Source organism: Aspergillus ambiguus, assembly GCF_047715705.1.
Source record: "Aspergillus ambiguus strain CBS 117.58 unplaced genomic scaffold BDV59scaffold_44, whole genome shotgun sequence".
Taxonomy (NCBI): Eukaryota; Fungi; Ascomycota; class Eurotiomycetes; order Eurotiales; family Aspergillaceae; genus Aspergillus; species Aspergillus ambiguus.
Genome location: NW_027395557.1, coordinates 20,222 through 39,883, shown reverse-complemented (window position 1 = coordinate 39,883; position 19,662 = coordinate 20,222). Strand labels below are relative to the sequence as shown.

Below are 19,662 nucleotides of genomic sequence, written 5' to 3'. Positions count from 1 at the left end.
GGCATTATTACGCTTCTATAAATTATAACTCCCCTAAGTCTATCAAAAATCCTCTTAGTTCTTTCTTTGCGGTATGTGCCCTCTAAATTTATGAGACCTATAATTCTAAATTCAGAGAAAACAATGGAACCATGTAGTTGTAAATCTTTATTAACCAGAATCATAACTGTAAAATTACCATTGAAGGAGATGAATAACGGTGTGGACGAGGGTCTAAGCCACTTCTAAAGCTTGATAAGCTGTATCAGTAACATTGGATTAAAGATATTAAATATTTCTCTGGTATCTTAAAGTACGCCTGTGAGGAGGTCGCCTTCCCACGCTCATTCTGCACAAATGTGTCGAACATCCCTAGTTGATACCAGTCCGAAAATAAAAATGGTTTGACATGCCAGCGGACCTCATCACAAGGATCGCTGGGGAGTCGAAGGGAAGGAAGACGATGCGTGAACAGCTCAACAAGGAACTCTCCATTTTGACTGAAGGCTCCGAGACCTGCAAACGGTTTGTTAGGTCAAAAACCGACGGTACGTCAGTCACTAAATGGCTCTAAGTTGTTGTTGGAGCTAAGTTAATCCCACAGAAGGTAGCTTCGATTCCCTTTTAGTGGAAGGCTACCTGAAAAGGGAGAGTAGTTGTGGATCTATATATGAGGTGACGTCGGATATGGAAGACCCTGATTATTCTGACTCCTCGAGCGAAGGAATGGTCGCTCCTGAGGCTCTGAGCGAGATTGGCGACGACACGGTGCCCACTTGTCCAGAAGAGGAATGCAAGCTAAGCATTAGGTCTAGAAAGAAGGCGAACAAAAAGAAAAGAAATTAGGATGAAAAGGGTACATATGGGGATCTTGACACTCTGAGTCTGCCAATAATCCAGTGATATGCCAATTAAGGCGGTAGGCCTCGAAAGCAGGGAAGTCTAACTGGGGTTTTATATGGATGCACTTGAGAGAACTGAGCATAGCACTGGCTTTCTTCGATGTCTTGAAGAGTTCTTATGGAGGCAGCCATTGTTTAATATTTGTTTTACTACAATGGGAAAGAATATAAGTTAGGTCTACTAGAAGTAGTCTAGTTTTGAAATCAATTTCATATCAGGTCATTGATGTGTACAACATTTAAATAGGCTGGAGGAGCTTACACGGTCGTAAGAGTGGATCCATGGAAAACTGCCCAAGATTACATTAGAATCATTTAACTCGACTATTCGAATCTTGCTCAGAAGAGGGAGCTTCTCTTATGTATTCCGGAAGTTGCTCTAGTGACGGATGTACAAGTACATAGGAATCCGATCGCACAATTCCTTATTTGCTAAGGTAGACATCTGGGCGGTTATTTGGCACCAGAAACTGCCGCGCGAGACGAGATTATTACTGGGTGAGGATTATCCTGGCATCTGTCTGGACAAGATATGAAAGTCTGCCTGTGGATCATTGATGAGGCGATTAAGCCAGAGCTGGCAGCGCAGCGGGGAGCGCGGCATGGGCCGACTAGAACCAACCCAGGTGGGGTGACGGGCCATAAAAGTCATGTGATCTTCCAGCCGCGGGTCGGACAACTTCCTCGCTTTGTCTTCACAGTCCGATCTACACCTATTACTGCATGTACCAGGATGTCTGCGAATCTACCTTTAATCAACCCATACAAACCAATCTCAGAAGGATTAGTCTCCGAGCTAAAAGCTGCCCTCCATCGGTTTGGAGCTTTCCGCTTAGCAGCTCCTGAAACCACACGACGCCGTTACAACTCTGTCATCGAAAATGCAGGCTAAGCTCATTTTCCAACAGTAGTATTTGTCACTGACCGCATCTTTTAGGCTCGGGAGTTTTTCAGACAGCCAACGGCGGCTAAGATAGACGTAACGGAATACTCTCCCCTTGCGTCAGAGCGTGTTCGCGCCAGGGCTGAGATACCCAAAGAAAGTATCTATTTTTTCCGAAATGGCGTCGAATCAAAGTATCCTAAGGGACCATCTTACAACCTGTATCGTTCAGTCAAATGCCTTCATGAGGTAGTACTCGCCTTTCTCCGATCGTGCATTGTGCTGATTTACGCTTCCTTTTAAGGAGTGGACTCCTATTAGACTGCATTTGTTGAAGACTATGTCGCAAGCACTGAATGTGAACGTCCCTCTAACAGGCACTACACTTCTCGATTCTACCACTATTGGAGTCCACTATTATGATTCTCGCAACCTTTCCGACTGCAACGCTTATTTTAGCCCCCCTCATATGGACAGCGGAACATTAACAATACTATTCCGGTCTTATGATAAGAACGATGGTCTGGAAATTGCTGATCTCGAAACAACAGAGAAACAAGATAGTGAAGGGGTTGGATCGGAGGCCTCTTTTATACCGGTTCCTACTCCAGGAGACGACATGACTGAGGTAGTCGTCTTCGCAGGCACAAGACTCCAGCGTTTACTTGGACGCGACCGAGTTCGGGCTTGCGTACACAGAGTACGTGGTCCAGGCCTGGAAGGCCATAAAAAATTTGGAGTACAGCGCTTCAGCACCGCAATGTTTTGCGCTCCTTCTGTGCCGGCTGCTCCACCTACCCCACGCTTCTTATTATAGGAGAGTGTACGCCTGGCCTGTTTATCATACCCAGTATTTAACTGCAGAAGATCTGTACCGTTATCAGAACAAATGTGATTCCCCATAGATACAGTAGTACCAGAGCAAAGGTCGTCGAATTAGACAGTCGGCCGCTTCACGCTTGCTCTATGTATCTAGCTGTTTTCAGTCTCTTTTTCCCCACCATCTCTAGCTGCATCAGCTGGTATTGGTATTCGTCAAGTATATGGGAACTATAATCTCCTTCCAAGACCGCAGACTTTTCCTGTTCCGTGGACGGGTCATGGTGGTTGTAGGCGGTCTTAGGCTGGTCGTTGATACCCGCCAGTTTTTGTTGAGCAATAGCTAAAGCTCTATACCAGAAGCAGGGGGCAACCTGGAGATTCTGGGTCTCCGCATCGACAGCAGCAAACAGCGAAAACCTGAAATGTCAGTTATGCCTTACTTATTGCCGGGGAAGTACCAACAGAAACTTTTGCACTCCCTCATAACTGATGCCCTGTCATTATAAATTCATAGTATCTAATGTATATTCACACTTACAGGACAACCCAGACACGACCGATCTGAGGGTTATGACGGATTGCCTGAGAGATAGCTGACCGCAGTATCGGATTCATCGCTGCGTTGTCCGCGCGTTCTAACTGGTCCACCCGAAGAGACGCTGTGATCCGAGCCCCTTCACCCGCAGTTCTAAAAGGAACAGCGCCTCCGACTGTAGGAACATATATATCCCAACTATCGGTAACAATCACCAATTCAATTTGGAAGTCCTTCTCGATATCGGCATTTGAGAGATTTCCTTGTTCGTTCAGCACTAGGCAGGAGATTGACATCGTGGAGTGGTTACTTGCAGGCAGCGTATGGGCTAGAGGGAGTAGTTCATCTCGTCCGGGCAAAAAAAAAGGGTAGGTCCTGGGTTTAATATACTACCACTCCAAATCTGGGCGTACCTCCTAAGTGTATTAGATCTTTGGATTGGTGGCACTGCAGCATGCAGATAAGCTAAACCAAATATGGGCAGAATTGGTACATTGCGCCAAACAGGGCTTTTTTGGGACTAGTGTGAACCTAAAACCCAACGCAATTTCCGCGACAGAGCGTCCATCTCCCCCCGCTCTGGAGCCTACCCGGTATGCGAACACAGCAAAGGCTCCATACCCTCAACCCAATGTCGTCCGAGGAAACAGAAGTCAGCAGTAAACAGTACCACTCTGACATAGTGCTTGGTGCTCCAATAAGCGCGAAATGGGTACTTGGCTCTTTGATGTCGACTTCTACTTCTACCCCTGCCAAATGGTGGAAGCGGATTGTCTCTTACGCTTTGGTTGAACTGTACCCACGGAATACATCTACTGCACCTTTAGTAGCTCAACTGAAAGCCCAGCTGGGAGATATCGACATTCGCCAAGACCAAATATACCGTCTCCGCAAGCTCGGGTACCGATGGAAAGCAATTGTGTCCTGGGCTTCACGAGAATCAGACCAACCGCTTACTGGGATCCTTTTTGTACTGGACAATACATCCCGGTAAGTGTTAGACTTGATATACTCGGCCTCGGCTAATCTACTATTTAGCTGGGAACGTTCTACCGCAAAAATATGGCAGGCTGCCTTTGACGCACTTCCTAATAAGTCGGGTATATTGCGCAGGGCGCAAGACAAGAATAAAGATGCTAACTATATGATAAATAATCTGAAAAGTAAGATGTTAACCCTTTGGCGCTAAGCTTTACTTACGTCCTACAGAATTTTTTAATTTTGTGAACTGCCCACCGCATACTGAAGGGAATGAGGTAGTTCTAAGCCAAGGTATTCGATCCGTAGCTGTCGTCTCTGAGGTGATTTCTGATCCGACGACCACGGGCTCCGCCGATGCCGAGCCTCTTATTATCCTTTTATCTTTCCTTGCAGACCACGAAGTCTCAGCCGATCTCCTATGCCGCGGGGCTTCTCCTCGAAAGCGCTGGACTGATGATGGGGAGATTAGCGAAATGGGTCCGGCTGAACTCGGTCTTTCTGATGAACTAATACGCATATGCTCCCCCAACACATTAACGAGAACATTGTCCGAACTCCAATCAGCTATAGTCTGGACATCCACCTCCAGGTTCAAGCTAAGTCAAAGAGAAAGAGGGAAGATACTTAAGAGACTTTCTCCCAGTAATTCCTTCTGGTGTCTCCAAGCTCTTATCGTGGCATGCCGTTCAGTTCCTTGGAAATATCTAGAGCACATGTAAAACCATGCCGCCCATTTCGCCTCTAGTGACTAATATACATACAGGGAATCTGACATAATCCTGCTTAAATCTCACGTTCGGTACGCCTTGGAAGGAGCTCACGGCTGTTGTAAATTGGAAGATATAAATCCTATGGTTAGGACAGACATTGCTCTTAACCTTATGGAATCTTCTCGCTTTTATCCTATGGAGTGGAAGCGGTTCGCGATCAATCGGGCAAAAGAACTCACAATTGGACTGCACGATAGCTATACCAGCTCACACCTTGCACAGAGACAATGTCTTCTCCACCGGCTTTCTGGTGACACAGACCTTGCTTTCAGTGTCCTAGTGAACGACTTACCTCACCACGCCAACCGAAGGTTACACGCCACATACGGGCATACCATAATCCAACGCGCTCTAAATTATATTCAGCTTGATCAACTCGATAAGGCAACGGCTTCTCTAGCAGCATGGCAGCCAACTTCCCAGTCGCCCTCTGCAATAGAACAGGTTGTTCTCTTCCGTCAACACCTTATTATGGGCAAGATTTTACGTTATCAAGGTCACTTTATGGCATCGTTGCAACATCTGCAAAAATCTCGGAACATTACAGCCACTGCTAAAGATCTTAATTTCCTCGAAGATGCAAGTGATCTGGCATGTAATTTAGCCGATACATATCTTGAGTTGGACGACCCTGCTGAAGCCGAGAGCTGTCTTCGGGCTGCTATCGAACGTCAAGCGCCAAAGCAAGGGGCGCTAATTATTTCTCTAGCTGAGTGTCTTTTCGCGCAGAAGAGGTTCGCGGATGTGGACGCAACACTCCGCCGCGTGTCCCAGTGGCAGTTAAAGCTTATGAAGATGGACAAGTTACGCTTGGCTATTGTCCAAGCTAAGTTATCGCACGTTCGATCCCAATTCGAAGAGGCCTTCGGCTATTGGACAGAAGCCATGAGTAACCTCAGGCGATTCACCTTGGCCAGCGGTCGCACAACACGCATAATTCTGCTCTCCCATTGTCATGTTTTACACGCCCAAGGTTTCTTTGATATTGAAAACCGAACCCGGGATCAGCTGGATGCCCTTGAGGAATGTGCTGACAAAAGTGGAGCTTTATACTGGATCTCTGGCTTGCGTCATTGGCTGCACTATTTGGAATCATGCAACCAGGCGTGATCAAATGTAATACTACTTTGTGCAGCGAGAATGGTGGAAATCTACGCTGCCGTAAGGGAAAGTTGTGTTTCACTTCTGCCTTATGCATTTTCTGTATGTTCTTTCAATTTTGTTGCCGAGAACATCTTTTATTTGTGTTCTACGTCCTTCAGTCATGGGTGGAGAGCAACTCAGACATGTACCATGCCTTATCCATGTTGCATGTAGCAGCATCTTGCAGTATTGGTTGAATTGACTAGCCACCTAACTTTGAACCAACATCCTCACCCTGCAGCGCCAAAAGACGGAGACAGTTAAGCTGCGCACCCCATGTGATTTACCCTAATGGCGAAGTTGCCGACTGAAGGGACAGCAGTCGAGGAGTCTCTTTCGCGTCTCGAGTTGAGAAGCGGAAATGATAGTAGTATGGTTCGCGTAGCTCATACCGTCGCCCATGGAACCCACCGACCATCCACAATTTTTGGTTCCCTGGGAAATAAACTGTAGCCTCTCCTCAAAGCATCCCAGGTCCAGAGCTAATACCAGTCCAATGTCACTTGACGTGAAAATAGGCCCGCCTTTACTGATGTTCTGGCGACTCCAGGGTATTTATCTTCTTTTCTGCGGAAAAAAGCATATTGACTTTGTAGCTTTTTATGTTCGCTTTCAACTGGTGTCTTCGGATCTTTCCACAGTGATAGTAGCTCAATAGTTCCAATTTGTCCGCGAATGTTGAGAATAACACCTATATCCACAAAGGTAATTTTTCTTTCTGGCCCGTTGTATTTGTAACCGTCTCTCAGGCAGCGAAAGAAAAGGTAGTTTTCGTTCATCAGAAGTGATGTATTTGACATCGCCAGATAGGTTGGCGGTGTGTAAAAGAGCAAATATCATTTTGTCCTTTCGCTGGCCCACTCGGAGTCTAATTTCGTCCAAATTCGGCCCGACGAGGACAGGGTTAGCATTGTGATTGTCTATAATTGCATTCAGCCACTCTTTACTCTTAAGGAATGACCCCTACAAATTGGGAACCCCAATGTTCTTACCGCGGGGTTGTACTGTCGGCTCCACATTAATGAGAGCACACTCGCCATCTGGCTCAGGTAGCTTTGGTAGAAGAGCCTGATCCTCTTCGTTTATGCGCCGCAAGTTGGATAGCCCTAATATGCCAGATCCATCGGCATTCACGGCGTCAAACAGCTCGCCATGCAGTCGCCCAAACATCAAGTCCGTCACCACTGGCTCCATAGAGCAGAGTAATCGCACCACTCCGGGACGAGTGGACACAGTATGTGCGGCAACAGCATCGATGACGACATTACGGATGCTGACGTTCTTTCTGTATAAGCAGGTTATCTCAGACATGAACTATGTCAAAGTAAAAAGAGGGGTGGGGTCCTGTATACATCGCGGACATTAACTCAACACTGCAAGTCAAGACAATACCAATGCCCACCTGGCGAGCAAGCGTCCATAGCCATCTGCCCTGCCTGAGGTGATTGTGAATAGCATCGCGATCTTGTTTGGATGGGTTCTTGGAGGTATCGTCGAGATACGCGCGTGCAATACAATCAATTACATGCGCCACCGCCTTTCCTTTTACTCGCCGCGGGCAATATGCGTCCGGATTTCTGCAAATTTCCGTATAATTAAGAACCAGCAACATTCTTGCTACACGCTGACCTACCCCATCACGGCAAGCATCATTCCTGAGTAAACGCGCATAAGCCCCCGCTGCATTGACTCCTTTCCACTCGTGCGGCAATCCAAGGGCGTGTGCACCTTGAGTCACGTTCTTCTGCCAAGAATCCAATAGTGGCCGGAGCACCATACCAGGGTCAGGAACAACCAATCATGTACTTAAGCTGAATACTTGACTTAGTTCTTGTTTCCTGAGGCACGGGCTCTTAGCAAGGCCGCACGCCTTTGGAAATACGGTTACTGCGTCAGCTGGAGACATAGTTGATGCGCCATCGTCGGGGTAGAGCCCACTCTCTTCTGGTTCTTCTGCGCCGTCCAGCTCATCAACCTGGCCTTGGAGAGGAGCGGAATGTGTTTTGCGCCTTCGTTTTCGGCAGGAATCAGTTGGAGGTGAATTTTGCCGTGGATCGGTCTCACTAGGATGCGGGCTGATCCGGTCGGTTATTTGGGCCAACGGAGAAATGGCCGTACGGCCAAGTCTATTGCCCCCATTTTCCACTACTTGAGTGATGGTTCCGGCCTTTCGTTTCCTAGCACGCCAGCCGCTTCCGACAGGATTGTGACCAACATCGGCGGAGCCGATTTTTTGGCCGTACAGGCGACAGTTATCCCCCATTGGACTAACGGTTCTCGCGGCTAGCATGTTTGCTTTGCCTACCATGTTAGCTTTCTCTCGCAAAATAATGAGCATAAACATGGACAAACAGAGTAGACTATACCTTCAATGGAAGGACTGCTCTTGATCGAATCCCCGTCACTAGACACAGTCCACGATTTTATTACTCCTACGCTGCGGAGTCGATGGAGGACTTCCGCTAGCTGGGTTGGGTCTATGTTTCCAGATTTGGCAATTATATCGTGGAAGGCCCCAGCAAACTTGCAAGTCAGTCTTGATACAATCTTGGGGTAGTACTGAGCTTACCTTTGTAAGTTCGTCTTCACAGAGTGTGGTATATTCCAGCTCACGGCGAGTCAGAAGGACCTTGCGGAGTTAATGTCAGGTTCACCAGCACGGGATATGACACACCTCAAAGCCCAACATGCTATCTTGCATTGTTGTAAGGCGCTCTGGAAACAAGTGCAGCGGGTGGAGTTTATCAACACGTGATCTCAGCTCAGGATCAGAGCATAATCATATAAAAGTAGTCAATACTGTTAGAAAAGGGTTAGGGAAATCGCAACGCACCTTCTTTATATCGTTGACTCCGGAGCCGGAACAAGGTTGTGGGATATAACCCACACGAGCAATATACGATGTTCGGAAACAGCGATTCAACCCCGTTGCCCCAGGAAAACGTGCCAAGGCCTAGGATCAAGATACCACTCTTAACCAACGCCAAAGGTAAGACAGGAGCTTCGCCTTCATTGAAAATCCCGCATAGCCTGACAGATCTGTCCGTTCAACTTACGTCAGGGTAATTATGTGGGAAAATACACCTCTGTGAATTGGCTCCACCAACTTAGCAAGACGCTCGGACCGGCGGTAATATTACGAGCGTGATCTGCGTGATCGTCAGGTACCTGTTCTTGACATTCTGGCCGATGGGGCTGCGTAAATTACGAGCTCTTGACGTAGATCCAGCATGGCTGGATTATTTCCACCATACCAGGCTTAGACGGAAGCGTGCATGAGGCCTCCCCGAGGTAATACCGAGATGACTCCCCACGCGATATGGTACTAAGTTCGTGTATGACTTTGTGTGCCCCACTCTAGTAATTACAGATCTGGGGGTAAGATCGGTGGTGCCGTATGCGACTGGGCACTTTCAGATTCACGTGGTAGGTTCTATCAGCGAGAGACTACCATTCAGTAACACCATCAATTCATGCCATGTACCCTGAGGGGCAAGATTCCAAGAGTGTTGTGCCTTTGGGTTTGGATTTGACCGGAGAGACTGTTTCGAGGTCTTAAGTTGGACATTGAGACGGAGAGTGTGTTCCCAAGCAACAGACATCTGTAACACCCTCCCGGGTCGAATAGACGATAGGGAAATCCGGTCTATTAGCGACCAAGTCAGGAACTAGAAAGATAGCTGGATCAAAAGGAGCAAGGATGCACCAATACTATGAAGATCTTTTCCTTGAATCATTCATTGGCAACGAAGCACATCTTTCAACCTTGCCTTTGCCGCGACGCTCCTCCTAGTATCAAATATATCAGGTGCATGAAAAGACTATTTAATGGCTTACTCATATCTCTAACCAGTTAAACTACCGACATAGTGTGCGAAGATGAAAAAATGAAAGCACATGCAAACAAAAGAAATGGATCGCCATAGATGAAGTTGTAGCGCCGCCACGCGTTTAATCAGCAAGATTCCATCAATCAGGCCTTAAACCGCTGTGATATTTTTCTTCCCGCCGCTCATCTATCACTTATATCTCCCGTAGTCACAAAGTTCGCTTGAAGATGAGCCCAAGCACATCCCGCAACTGGTTGATCGATCGTCTGCTTGTCCCAAATCGTTTTATCTCCGACGTCGATGTTGCGAAGAAGTCTTTTTCTTGTTATGGCTCTTTTGCTTTTTGAGTTTGAGCTCATCAAGCTCCCGTGCTAGACGGCGGATGGCGTCATCAATGTCGGCCTCTTTCTTGGAATGCTTGGAGGCTGCGCGCTTTTTGGAACGGACGATCTCCAAGGACGCTTCCGAATCTGCCTCGCTGACCGTCTCAGTTTCTGTCACGTACTTGTTGCCTTTCTTCCTCTGAGGGCGTCGCTTAGATTGGGAAGAACGACTCTGTTGCTTTGAGGATCTCTGTTCCTGGCTGCTTTCACTGTCGTACGCCTCTGTATCGCTCTCATACTCGACGTCGTATCCCCAGTAGGCGTTTTCCAGTTCCCTTGCTTTCAGATAGAGCATCCGGTCACCGTTGGCACTGTTGCCCATGGCAATACGCCGGACGAATCCTCTGCGTTCGAGGGTGACCTTTCCATCATTCCATTTCACCAACGCCCTAGTATGGGGATAAACAGCGTCTTTCTGGGGCCGTATTAGTGCCAGAGCATTGACTCCATGTTCATCGTCATCCTCAACCTTCCAGCCCACGCCGATGATATCCACGACCTGGTTGCGGGAGTACTCCCACATTTCTTTCTTGACGCCATTGTCACTGATTATCATCTTTTTACTTCCTCTGGTCTGGCTGAGGACGAGCTCTGTAGAACGTTTGTCAAATACTTCCGACGACCCTGCCCGCACTCGATAGATTGGCTGTCTTTTAGAACCATATCGAACGAACACCTGGGTCCCCGTCCCGATCGGCCACCAGTAAAGTACCTTACCGCGTGACAGTGCGCTGTATTCTTCCCGCATCCTGGACTCCAAGGCGTCAATCCCGTCCACTCCGTCCACATCATCTGCATCCGAACCTTCGGACTCCGACTCATCAGAGTATTCGACAGCCGAATCTGTGTCGGAGACATCTCCCATGCCTTCGGGGGGATCTCCGAATACTTCTTGGGTGGCATCAGGTGGAAAATTCCATTCGTCTGGCAAATGGTACTCGCGATTGGTCAAGCGAATCACTCTATGGGTCCCATAATATGCTTCCCACGCCCTATCGGGGTCATCCTTCACCGCATCGGATTCCACGAGAGCCATCCACGATTGAAAATGCCTCCGATGTATATCGTCCGGTATAATACTCTGATCCTTGTGTACGCCATTCTTTAAATTGGCACTCCGGATCTGGGTATTCGCTTCCTTGATATATGTCTCCAATATATCAAGTTTTGGGTTGCGACTCTGGAAGACCTCTCTTTGGATCTCTTCTCCGTGTTGGCGGACAAGGTCATCAATGATATCTTTTGCCCAAGAATCCAACTTCTGTCTTTTGTGTCGACGTATTTGGGTCGTGGGAGGCTCATCGTCAGAAAGGTCTTCTGCATCCATTTCCATATCGAGGTCACTTTGTCCGTTATCTTCTCCTCCACTCGTACTCTCTTTAGGCTCTGGCGGCGGCTGCTCTACCTCTGTCTGCTTCTTCTTTCCTTTCATAGCAGCAGACGGTTTTTTGTTCTTCTTTGCCTTTGGCATATTTGCTAGCGGCGGTAGAAGGATTGATAACGACTGCTGATGGAGGTTACTGCGTTGGAGGCGAGCGTGTGAAAAGAGATTTGCCGTCTTCCAGGGATTGTTCGGTGTGTCAGTGATGATGTTCAACGGTAGAAACGGGAATCAGGGATGGGAATCAGCTGTTTATATGTGTTGCGATCTGGGCTCCATCGTAACTAGCAACCATGTCCTCTGAGTACTTAAGAACGACATGACAGATGGTATAGCCCTTTGCCTGCGCCGTTGCCATTAGCTGTAATTCATGAAATTAATTCACTTTGTTTCCTCTTTACAATCCGTACTAAGGCAGAATACCGCTCTCATGAAACGCCGACGCTGTGTTTACCGAGAATCAATAGAGAAGACTGTCGAATGTATTCTTCGGTACGCGCCAAGGAATACGGTGATAGTGATAATCACTCAGGCTGGCTTGACGTCATCCTGGCATAGCTTCAACGGATCTGGTATATTTACCAGATCACTGTAAGAAACATTCGAATTTGGGTCCGTGAAACGTCCAGGGCAGTTTTGTAGTATATCTAAGACCGACGGCACCACTACATGACCATAGCTCCGTTCTCTCACATGAGAATATGTGAGTAAGATCTCCCATCTTCCAAGTGGTATGGCTCCCTTATATTACATGTATGCCTAGATGACTTCATGTAATTTATGTACTTCTTCTTCGGGCACATCACCCCATAATATGTCGACGTATGCTTGGGCCGAGTCCCAACCTCCGTAACTCCGTCCGCGCACATGAGAGCCAATACAAATCTAAAAGCAGACCCACTAAGCGTCCTTTCTAGGTATGGGATACACAATTTCCAGGTCTGCCTTCACTTGCCGTTCGTGTTCTTCTTGGACTAGCTTAAGCTTCCAAAACTTGAAGTATATAGTCAGGGATAAGGAAATAACACATGATAAGCCTGTCGTAATCACAGTCAACAGAGCCATGATTGACCAGTCACCAGACTTTGCGGTGTATATGCTGATGAGAGATGTAAGGAGTCCGGCACCAGCATTGAGCAAAGTGGGGCTGGTATAATTAGCGAACTTGTCTTCGGGGTGAACATGGTCCGAGGCGACCACTACTCACAGAAACAGACGATTTATAACCCAAATATAGTTACCAATCCAACGACGATATAGGCACACCATGGAGATCAACCCCGTAAAGAAGAAGGTACCTGCGATGGCGGCCAACGGTGGATTCTGGACGCTACTAAGGATTGCCTTTTTCTGGAAGATGCTAAGGATTTTGTCCTCGAACGCACTGGAGTTCTGAAGTGAAGTGAACGTTCCCGGAATGACGAGGTACCCGGCTAGCAGGGCCCAGTTTGCGGTACTGGCGAGGACGTTGTAAATCCAATGGATTGTATCCAGCTCCAGGAGCATGCTGATGTACTCGGTGTTGACGGTGAGGTCAGTTCCCTCGCGCGTCAACTTGCAAGCATCGGGTTTGGTCGTGTCTGCAGGGACCTGGTCGTTGGAGGACATGGCTGAAAGCAATGCGAGCTGTGGGCTTCAGTGTAGTTGGCAAGGTAGACCTGGTACGATAGACCCTTGCAGGAAGAGAAGGTCGTTATGTACATTTTTCTGGTGTCCTACAGGGAAATTTTACCATTGTCGGCAGAGAGCATATTGAACCGTCACATGTTAAAGGTCTTGTATTCGCCGTAAAATATCTCACGGATTTCAACGGTTGTGTTGACGTGAGAGCACTGAGAACTGATCACATTTGCAGAATTCCCTAAAGATTCCCGTTTTCTCCCGTGTCGACGTGTTAGGTATCAAATCTTCTACAAGCCGTCGCAGAACACCGACAACCCCAACCCCCCCAAAAAACAACCGGCCCAGATGATCATTTACTTTGCCTCCATTTCTGAGCAATGGCACAGAGTACAGCCATTGGCCGGAGACACCAACCACCCGACTGGAGATTTAGGAAAGGATGCTATGGGTAGATAGTCAGATCAGTCGGGGACCAGACGTAGGAAGCCGCCAAAATGTGCCACTCACATGAAGAAGTTCCTCAATTGTTGCAGAACAGGCAGCACCGGCAAAGTCTCGAGCGAGTAGTCCTGTCGTTCCTCGAGTGCCATCGTCGCTTTGAAGCCCGAGCACTGTCTTCACCAGGTCACCGAGAGCCCCTATGTCTCTGCCCTTTGCGTCCCCTTTGTCCTGCTGGATCATCCTCTCTCCTATATTTGCTGAATATAGTACGTTAGCTAGAGTATGATCGTGACGGTGGGCCTCTGGGTTTTATCTACCGATTTTGACGTCACCATTCTCCATGATGTATATATTGCCTTCCTGGATCTTTCCATGCACCATGCCTAGTTTATCGTGGATATACTCTAGGCCGTTCAAAACCTGGAGGGTAGGATTAGTCCGCTGCTTGCCCGGTACGCGATTGACACTTACTTGACCGCAAATGGTGGCAACCTCGACCTCTCCTAGTCGGAAAATTGGCTGCAGCTGTCGAAACTCTCGTAACGAGATCCCCCACGGTTCGTACACGAAAAAGGCGGTGTTATCCACAACGAAAGTCTCCCGGAGATTAACGAGGTTTGGATGCGAAGTCGGCTTCAAGTGGCGCACGCGTACCTCACCTTCAGCCACCCCAAGACTTTTTACGTAGGACACAGGCCGATCCTGGGTGAACTCGATGGCGTCGATTCCACCCCATCGGGGCTCTATTCCCACAAAGAAACGATCTATAACCGAATAGGGATGCTGATATCTCACATACCCGGAATCTTGATAGGCAGTAATTCCCCTCTCTTCTTTTATTCCACACGAGAGGGGTGTGTGGTAAGGCAACTCAATTGGAGAGTCCAATTTCCTTCTTGGAGCCATAATTACAATGATTGACAGTTGGCAATGGGACCAATGGTACGTTGTGCTGGCTGGCTTTCGGCTCTTTAAGTACCACAAATATGACAGTACATAAAATAGCATCTGAGGTAGACCAGCTCTCTTTCTTGGAACTAGGTCACTGATTACTTACGCAAGGTGAAGCGCAAGAGGCAAATCGCGTATTCACCGGTATGGGGCTATGGAGATCAACCGGAGAGATCAAACCGCATTAACGTATCTTATTTGGTCCATTGACGCTGGATGAGCCTACCTTTTCCCTTCCCAGTAGATGTTCTCTCGTACGAGTCGTCAAATATTGCCACAATAGACCGCCACCACGGACGTTTTGTGATGATCGAGTGTTTCCGTCTCATTGTCATACTAGACAGCGATCTAAAAAAGGTTCGGGTGTTTCGCGGCGTGCAGTGAACTCTGCAGCATTGCGTCACCGCACCGCGGGGATCTAGGTGGGAGCCGTTTGGTACTATGACAATTCTTGCTTTTTTGACTGCCAAGCTTCACGGACCCCGCGTATGGTGAGGGTGATGTGCGTATTGTAAGATGGAAGGCAGATCGCCGTTGCTAGGTAATGGTCTCAGTTGATGGAAAGTGATGTGTATTGATCGTCATTCCTTCCCCAAAACCGACCAGTGTTTCAGTCCCCTTGGCATCTAGAAGGTAAAATTACCAAAACACCAGCCTCCTGCTTACCCCCGGAAAGATACGCGGAGCTCGGCCCACGCGGGAATATTGTATTTTTCCCGGTAGTCCCTCAATTAGGATCATTTTGCCTTTCAAGCATGTAATGTCCGCGTGGTATCTAAATTGTAATATACGACTACCCATGTCTAACTGTATCTTGTCGTCCTTACTGGTGGGAGGCTACGCAACCGGATGTCCGAAATGTAGCTTAATGAAAACGAGAAGACCAGGGCCGCGTATTCGTAGCCAACCGATTGACTTTGTATCTCCGCCACGAGCAACCGACCCAGCCCAATCCCTTCTACCGACAGTTACTATGGCGGAAAACCGACACCACTGAAGCATACCTTCGACCGGTGTAAATAATCAGGTTACGGATACTTGCTTCTTTTTCGCAAGGGCTCAGTGTTTAAGGATATATATTTTCATCATTTTCATACAATGGGGTTCTCTACGATGTTCCTGGAATCCCCAAATCGGTTTCATTGCAGTGAGGATGCGAACAAGGTCAAGGATATTCTCGAACTACGAACATTGGGTTAGTGACAAAGATCCAGCCGCAGATTTCAGAGAAGAACGACACTACGGACCTCAGCATAGACGGATGTACATATCTGGGGAAGCAAATAAACTGACCGTCGACGATCTGTGAGATCTCAACCCGTGATTAATATTATAGTTCACAAACTAACGGCAAAGATCTAGAGAAAAGCTTCTCGTTAAAAGGCCCCATTCCAATACCCTGTGGTCGAAAACGCGTACCCATATGTCTGGTGCTGCATTTCTGACCCCCACTACGTGCTGGGCAGTTGCGATGCTGGTGGTGATGCTTGCGTTGATCTTGATCCGGCTGCGGGTGGTACGGCCTCAATAGAACTTGTGACGATTATTTGGACTTGGTTGCGATATTGTCTCCAATCACATTGTGATCCCCGCCTATCTATACTACGACAAACCCATATTTGTCATGGCACTTGGCGTTTACTACACAAACCATGGCTAAGGGTCAATACCGTAGTCACTCCTTCGGTCTCCCGCGAGTGGTGGAAATCGGTGGATTTAGTTCAGCCTAGTCCCGTTATGGTAGTTCCTTTCTTCATATACATGGTCCTTCTCTTAAGGCAGAACATTGCAGAGATCCATTTTGACGTAGTTAGCGGCATCTTCAACCGAGAATGGCTGCCCGTACAGTAGGGTGAACCGTACGGATTGGGCATCTACTATGTAGTGATTACTCCTGAATGCCGATATCGCGCGTGATGGGCAGGGCGGCGCGTCGGGACAAATGAAGTTACCCAGTTCTAAGGGCTGCCAGGATCTTTCTCTTGATTGTCCAGTGTCAGGCTTGGCGTTACAGTTCTTCGTGATCCTTCCCTGTTACATAAGGATCTGCGGTTTGCATGGACGAACTAGTAGCGGATCTTTTGATTGGACAGGTTGCAGCGCCCTTGGCACTTGGTGAATATTTTGTTTTCCGCAGCGGAACCACCCGTCCACATGTGTTTTCAGAAAAAGTCTCTCGGTCTTCCACATATTGATAGTATGATGCTGATATGTCGAGAAGTTACTGAGGTGGTAATGGTCAGTGCAGGTTCTCAGGGAAGGCAAAGTCACTTCTGTAACCCACATGTTTTCTAGAGAGGTTGGTGTGGTTGGGTACCTTACGTGGGTCTACCGGAGCTATGACAATTCTCCCCGAGCCTATGTTTCCATGACTCGATTGCGAAGTAAAGCTTTGTTCACGGTATCTGATCGGTCCACATTAATACCGCCAATTGTGGGTTGTTCGTGGCGTGATTCGAACAGCATGAAGTGGACCATGACGTGTATTTTACGATATCTCCCTTCAAAACGAGTTCTTCTAGGGCTCCTATCCTTTGTAAAGCGGACAATAAACTCTTCCTCGATGTACCCACTTCCTATATCCAAGACAGGTTTTCGCGTATCTTACCCGGCACCTTCCATTTCATGTACTATTCCGCCGGGCGAGTGTAATCAATTCTCTGCCTCTAACGCGTCGCTGGCCCACATTCTCGGTCAACCCCGCCCCCTCCAAAAATAAAGATTTACAAAACACTTTGATGTATTTTATGTGGAAAAATTACCATAGTCCCGTAAAATCATGTGTGTGCTGTTTGCTCACTTGGTATAGGGAAATGGGTCCCTGTTATCCCCAAGCCGTTTCTCGAACCAAGATGGGAAGATCTAGCTAGATAACCGCCTTCTGGGCGTCATATCTTGCACACCAAAATTACCGTACAGGATCCTCGACTGAACTCGTGTTCAATTTGGCCTTAACATACTAATAAGTGGTTTGCCAAGCTAAATTCTCTGGGAAGGGTTATCGTCTTGTATTCTATTTTTATATTATTACGGTAATATTTCCGTTGCGTAGGGAGGCCCCTTCATCTGGGATCTTGAAACGCACCTATTTCGTTATTTATGATCCTGGGCCAAGAGCGTACCACCCAGAAGAAAAGCTGAGGGTCAGCGAAGATGATCTAAAAATCTAAGTCCTCACTCATACCAGAACAACCACGGCCAATGCGGCCTCCATTCTGAATGCACGGTCCACCAGACCTTGAAAGTGGCCAGACTGCGTAGATGGTGAGTCCATCTGCAGCTCTTTGTGTCCGTTCTCAGCCCACAATCGGACGACTAACGGAAGAAATGAACATCCACGACAACCGTCGCACTCTCCTACCCCGGAGCCTTGAGGGCAGGGACTATCAGGGCATCGATAATCAACAGAACAAGGAGCCAGAGCTAGAGGGGATTGCTGAAGGCAGCTCATCGCGAAAGAAGTCGAATTTCCTACGCAAGAAGAATACAAAACTAATATCGAGTCCTACAAGTCCGCGCACAGCGGCCAATGACGACAATCTGTCTCCGGTCTCTCAATCTTCTCGAAAGCTCTTTATCTCCGACGAGCCTGTCTGGCGCAAATATCACCAATTCCTCGAATCCGACCAGGCCGGAAAGGCCATCATCGCCCATGATAACACAATAGACCACAACATAGTGGTCGTGAAGAAAAAGAAAGCCGAGGCCGATGGTGCCCAGCGGAAGCAATTTACCAAGGTGATCACGGACAGGCCACGGAATCTAGTGCTGATTCAGGACGTGCTTATAGAACAACCGTGGATATATTCGGTTTATGAGTCGCTTGAGACATCATTGCATCATGTCCAAGCGACAAGCCGCCAGGATATCACGGAGATCGATCTGGCCATTATCGGAAAGGAGGCAAGTGTTCTGTTCAGAGCCAATTGAATTGTGAGGCTAACATCGAAGTAGGTACTCCAGGGGCTCCATTATATCCACATCGAGCTTGGCATAGCGTACGGCCGGCTGAATGCCAGGAACCTGCTCCTTTCCTTCTATACTTGCAATCTGAAACTTGGTGACTAAACAAATGCCATTTGTTGTATGCCAACTAATCTTAGTCAGCAAACATCGCGGACTCCATTCTCGACGCATCCGACGCCAGTCGCTCCGAAGACACGCGTGCCGTCGGCCAACTACTTTTAGGGTTGAAGGAGCCTGGAACCCGACGACGCAACCCAGGAAGCCTCGAGTTTGAACGCCAGGGAGATATCAGCGACCTCTGTAAAGTCTTTGTGCGATCGACAGACACGTCATCCGTGCCAGTACTTCTGGAGGTATAGGTTTGCCCACACATACGGTGCATGGCTAATGAGAGACAGCACGATTTTCTTCTCAAGTCTCCGGGAGTTGGCCGACTACGCGTATTTATCTATCGAGCGATGGAACGGGCATCCAAGTTTCCAGGGTGGAAGCACGTGGCTCGGGAGTGAAGGTAGACCTAAAGATGATAGAAGCTGCGGCGTCTGTTGGCAGTTAAACACTAAAGTAGACCCTAATCAACCCGTTCTATCTCACGATAATCAACAGTAGAAGTAAGGGCACTAGCTATGACTTGGACTCCCGTCTGCATTGTACGGCCATCCATCAGGGACCGCGGTTGGAATGGGACTGCCGTTAAAATGAGGCGGCAGTCAGATAAAGCGTCCGGTCATGGTGAAGCCGTAGTCCCTACACGACCTGAGTCTGGTTGAGACCGCCGCAGCTACGAGACGGCGGTCAGAGGAAGGCTCCAGTCATGTGCTGGGCACAGTCTTGAGAGGATCGCGGTCACAGAGAGACTCCTGTCACCACGGACCAGCGTCGAAGACTGGCTGCCGTCGAGATAGGACTGGCGTCCCACTGTGACGCTGGTCCCGCTTACACCGCTGTCGCCGATGGGCTGCTGCCAAAATTACGTCGCCGTCATTACAGGACACCGGTCAGGGACCGACCCCCGTCGACATGAGACTGGTGTTCGGAATTACCCGCCGCCCCTCAGTGACGACAGTCGTAT

At 48.2% G+C, this 19,662-nt stretch overlaps 12 protein-coding genes across 12 annotated transcripts; 6 read left to right on the top strand and 6 right to left on the bottom strand.

The window, feature by feature from the left end:
- The first annotated feature begins 276 nt into the window (after positions 1 to 276).
- BDV59DRAFT_119926 (uncharacterized protein) lies at positions 277 to 879 on the top strand. Its single transcript, XM_073686774.1, has 2 exons — positions 277 to 527; positions 584 to 879. The coding sequence occupies exons 1-2, from the start codon at positions 389 to 391 to the stop codon at positions 823 to 825; spliced, it is 381 nt and encodes a 126-aa protein (XP_073544017.1). The 5' UTR covers positions 277 to 388; the 3' UTR covers positions 826 to 879.
- A 735-nt stretch (positions 880 to 1,614) lies between these two features.
- Positions 1,615 to 2,581, top strand: BDV59DRAFT_195803 (uncharacterized protein; the record flags this gene model as incomplete). The annotated part of the gene is made up of 3 exons (XM_073692635.1): positions 1,615 to 1,752; positions 1,819 to 2,013; positions 2,069 to 2,581. 3 exons carry the CDS (start codon positions 1,615 to 1,617, stop codon positions 2,579 to 2,581), a joined length of 846 nt encoding a protein of 281 aa, XP_073544016.1.
- Positions 2,582 to 2,649: 68 nt separating this feature from the next.
- Positions 2,650 to 3,529, bottom strand: BDV59DRAFT_119903 (uncharacterized protein). The gene is made up of 3 exons (XM_073686773.1): positions 3,125 to 3,529; positions 3,049 to 3,072; positions 2,650 to 3,003 (listed from the first exon to the last, which is right to left on the bottom strand). Exons 1-3 carry the CDS (start codon positions 3,415 to 3,417, stop codon positions 2,718 to 2,720), a joined length of 603 nt encoding a protein of 200 aa, XP_073544015.1. The 5' UTR covers positions 3,418 to 3,529; the 3' UTR covers positions 2,650 to 2,717.
- Positions 3,530 to 3,752: 223 nt separating this feature from the next.
- On the top strand, positions 3,753 to 5,982 carry BDV59DRAFT_195802 (LipA and NB-ARC domain protein; the record flags this gene model as incomplete). Its single annotated transcript, XM_073692634.1, has 4 exons — positions 3,753 to 4,111; positions 4,160 to 4,284; positions 4,331 to 4,817; positions 4,866 to 5,982. The coding sequence occupies 4 exons, from the start codon at positions 3,753 to 3,755 to the stop codon at positions 5,980 to 5,982; spliced, it is 2,088 nt and encodes a 695-aa protein (XP_073544014.1).
- A 585-nt stretch (positions 5,983 to 6,567) lies between these two features.
- On the bottom strand, positions 6,568 to 8,047 carry BDV59DRAFT_119897 (uncharacterized protein). The gene is made up of 3 exons (XM_073686772.1): positions 7,368 to 8,047; positions 7,008 to 7,300; positions 6,568 to 6,935 (listed from the first exon to the last, which is right to left on the bottom strand). Exons 1-3 carry the CDS (start codon positions 7,790 to 7,792, stop codon positions 6,667 to 6,669), a joined length of 987 nt encoding a protein of 328 aa, XP_073544013.1. The 5' UTR covers positions 7,793 to 8,047; the 3' UTR covers positions 6,568 to 6,666.
- On the bottom strand, positions 7,637 to 8,816 carry BDV59DRAFT_119843 (uncharacterized protein). The gene is made up of 4 exons (XM_073686771.1): positions 8,690 to 8,816; positions 8,585 to 8,644; positions 8,382 to 8,538; positions 7,637 to 8,310 (listed from the first exon to the last, which is right to left on the bottom strand). The coding sequence occupies exons 1-4, from the start codon at positions 8,714 to 8,716 to the stop codon at positions 7,814 to 7,816; spliced, it is 741 nt and encodes a 246-aa protein (XP_073544012.1). The 5' UTR covers positions 8,717 to 8,816; the 3' UTR covers positions 7,637 to 7,813.
- A 1,010-nt stretch (positions 8,817 to 9,826) lies between these two features.
- BDV59DRAFT_186820 (uncharacterized protein) lies at positions 9,827 to 11,453 on the bottom strand. The gene has a single exon (XM_073691091.1). It carries the CDS (start codon positions 11,262 to 11,264, stop codon positions 10,131 to 10,133), a length of 1,134 nt encoding a protein of 377 aa, XP_073544011.1. The 5' UTR covers positions 11,265 to 11,453; the 3' UTR covers positions 9,827 to 10,130.
- Positions 11,379 to 12,012, top strand: BDV59DRAFT_186819 (uncharacterized protein). The gene has a single exon (XM_073691090.1). The coding sequence runs from the start codon at positions 11,461 to 11,463 to the stop codon at positions 11,737 to 11,739; it is 279 nt and encodes a 92-aa protein (XP_073544010.1). The 5' UTR covers positions 11,379 to 11,460; the 3' UTR covers positions 11,740 to 12,012.
- Positions 12,013 to 12,509: 497 nt separating this feature from the next.
- On the bottom strand, positions 12,510 to 13,217 carry BDV59DRAFT_210439 (uncharacterized protein; the record flags this gene model as incomplete). The annotated part of the gene is made up of 2 exons (XM_073695602.1): positions 12,510 to 12,756; positions 12,817 to 13,217. The coding sequence occupies 2 exons, from the start codon at positions 13,215 to 13,217 to the stop codon at positions 12,510 to 12,512; spliced, it is 648 nt and encodes a 215-aa protein (XP_073544009.1).
- A 364-nt stretch (positions 13,218 to 13,581) lies between these two features.
- On the bottom strand, positions 13,582 to 14,579 carry BDV59DRAFT_195800 (kinase-like domain-containing protein; the record flags this gene model as incomplete). The annotated part of the gene is made up of 4 exons (XM_073692633.1): positions 13,582 to 13,674; positions 13,740 to 13,930; positions 13,991 to 14,093; positions 14,145 to 14,579. 4 exons carry the CDS (start codon positions 14,577 to 14,579, stop codon positions 13,582 to 13,584), a joined length of 822 nt encoding a protein of 273 aa, XP_073544008.1.
- Positions 14,580 to 15,553: 974 nt separating this feature from the next.
- BDV59DRAFT_186815 (uncharacterized protein) lies at positions 15,554 to 16,667 on the top strand. Its single transcript, XM_073691089.1, has 2 exons — positions 15,554 to 15,929; positions 15,981 to 16,667. The coding sequence occupies exons 1-2, from the start codon at positions 15,778 to 15,780 to the stop codon at positions 16,153 to 16,155; spliced, it is 327 nt and encodes a 108-aa protein (XP_073544007.1). The 5' UTR covers positions 15,554 to 15,777; the 3' UTR covers positions 16,156 to 16,667.
- Positions 16,668 to 17,673: 1,006 nt separating this feature from the next.
- Positions 17,674 to 19,481, top strand: BDV59DRAFT_186808 (uncharacterized protein). The gene is made up of 5 exons (XM_073691088.1): positions 17,674 to 17,888; positions 17,955 to 18,527; positions 18,579 to 18,684; positions 18,732 to 19,123; positions 19,185 to 19,481. Exons 1-4 carry the CDS (start codon positions 17,886 to 17,888, stop codon positions 18,947 to 18,949), a joined length of 900 nt encoding a protein of 299 aa, XP_073544006.1. The 5' UTR covers positions 17,674 to 17,885; the 3' UTR covers positions 18,950 to 19,123; positions 19,185 to 19,481.
- Positions 19,482 to 19,662: the final 181 nt, after the last annotated feature.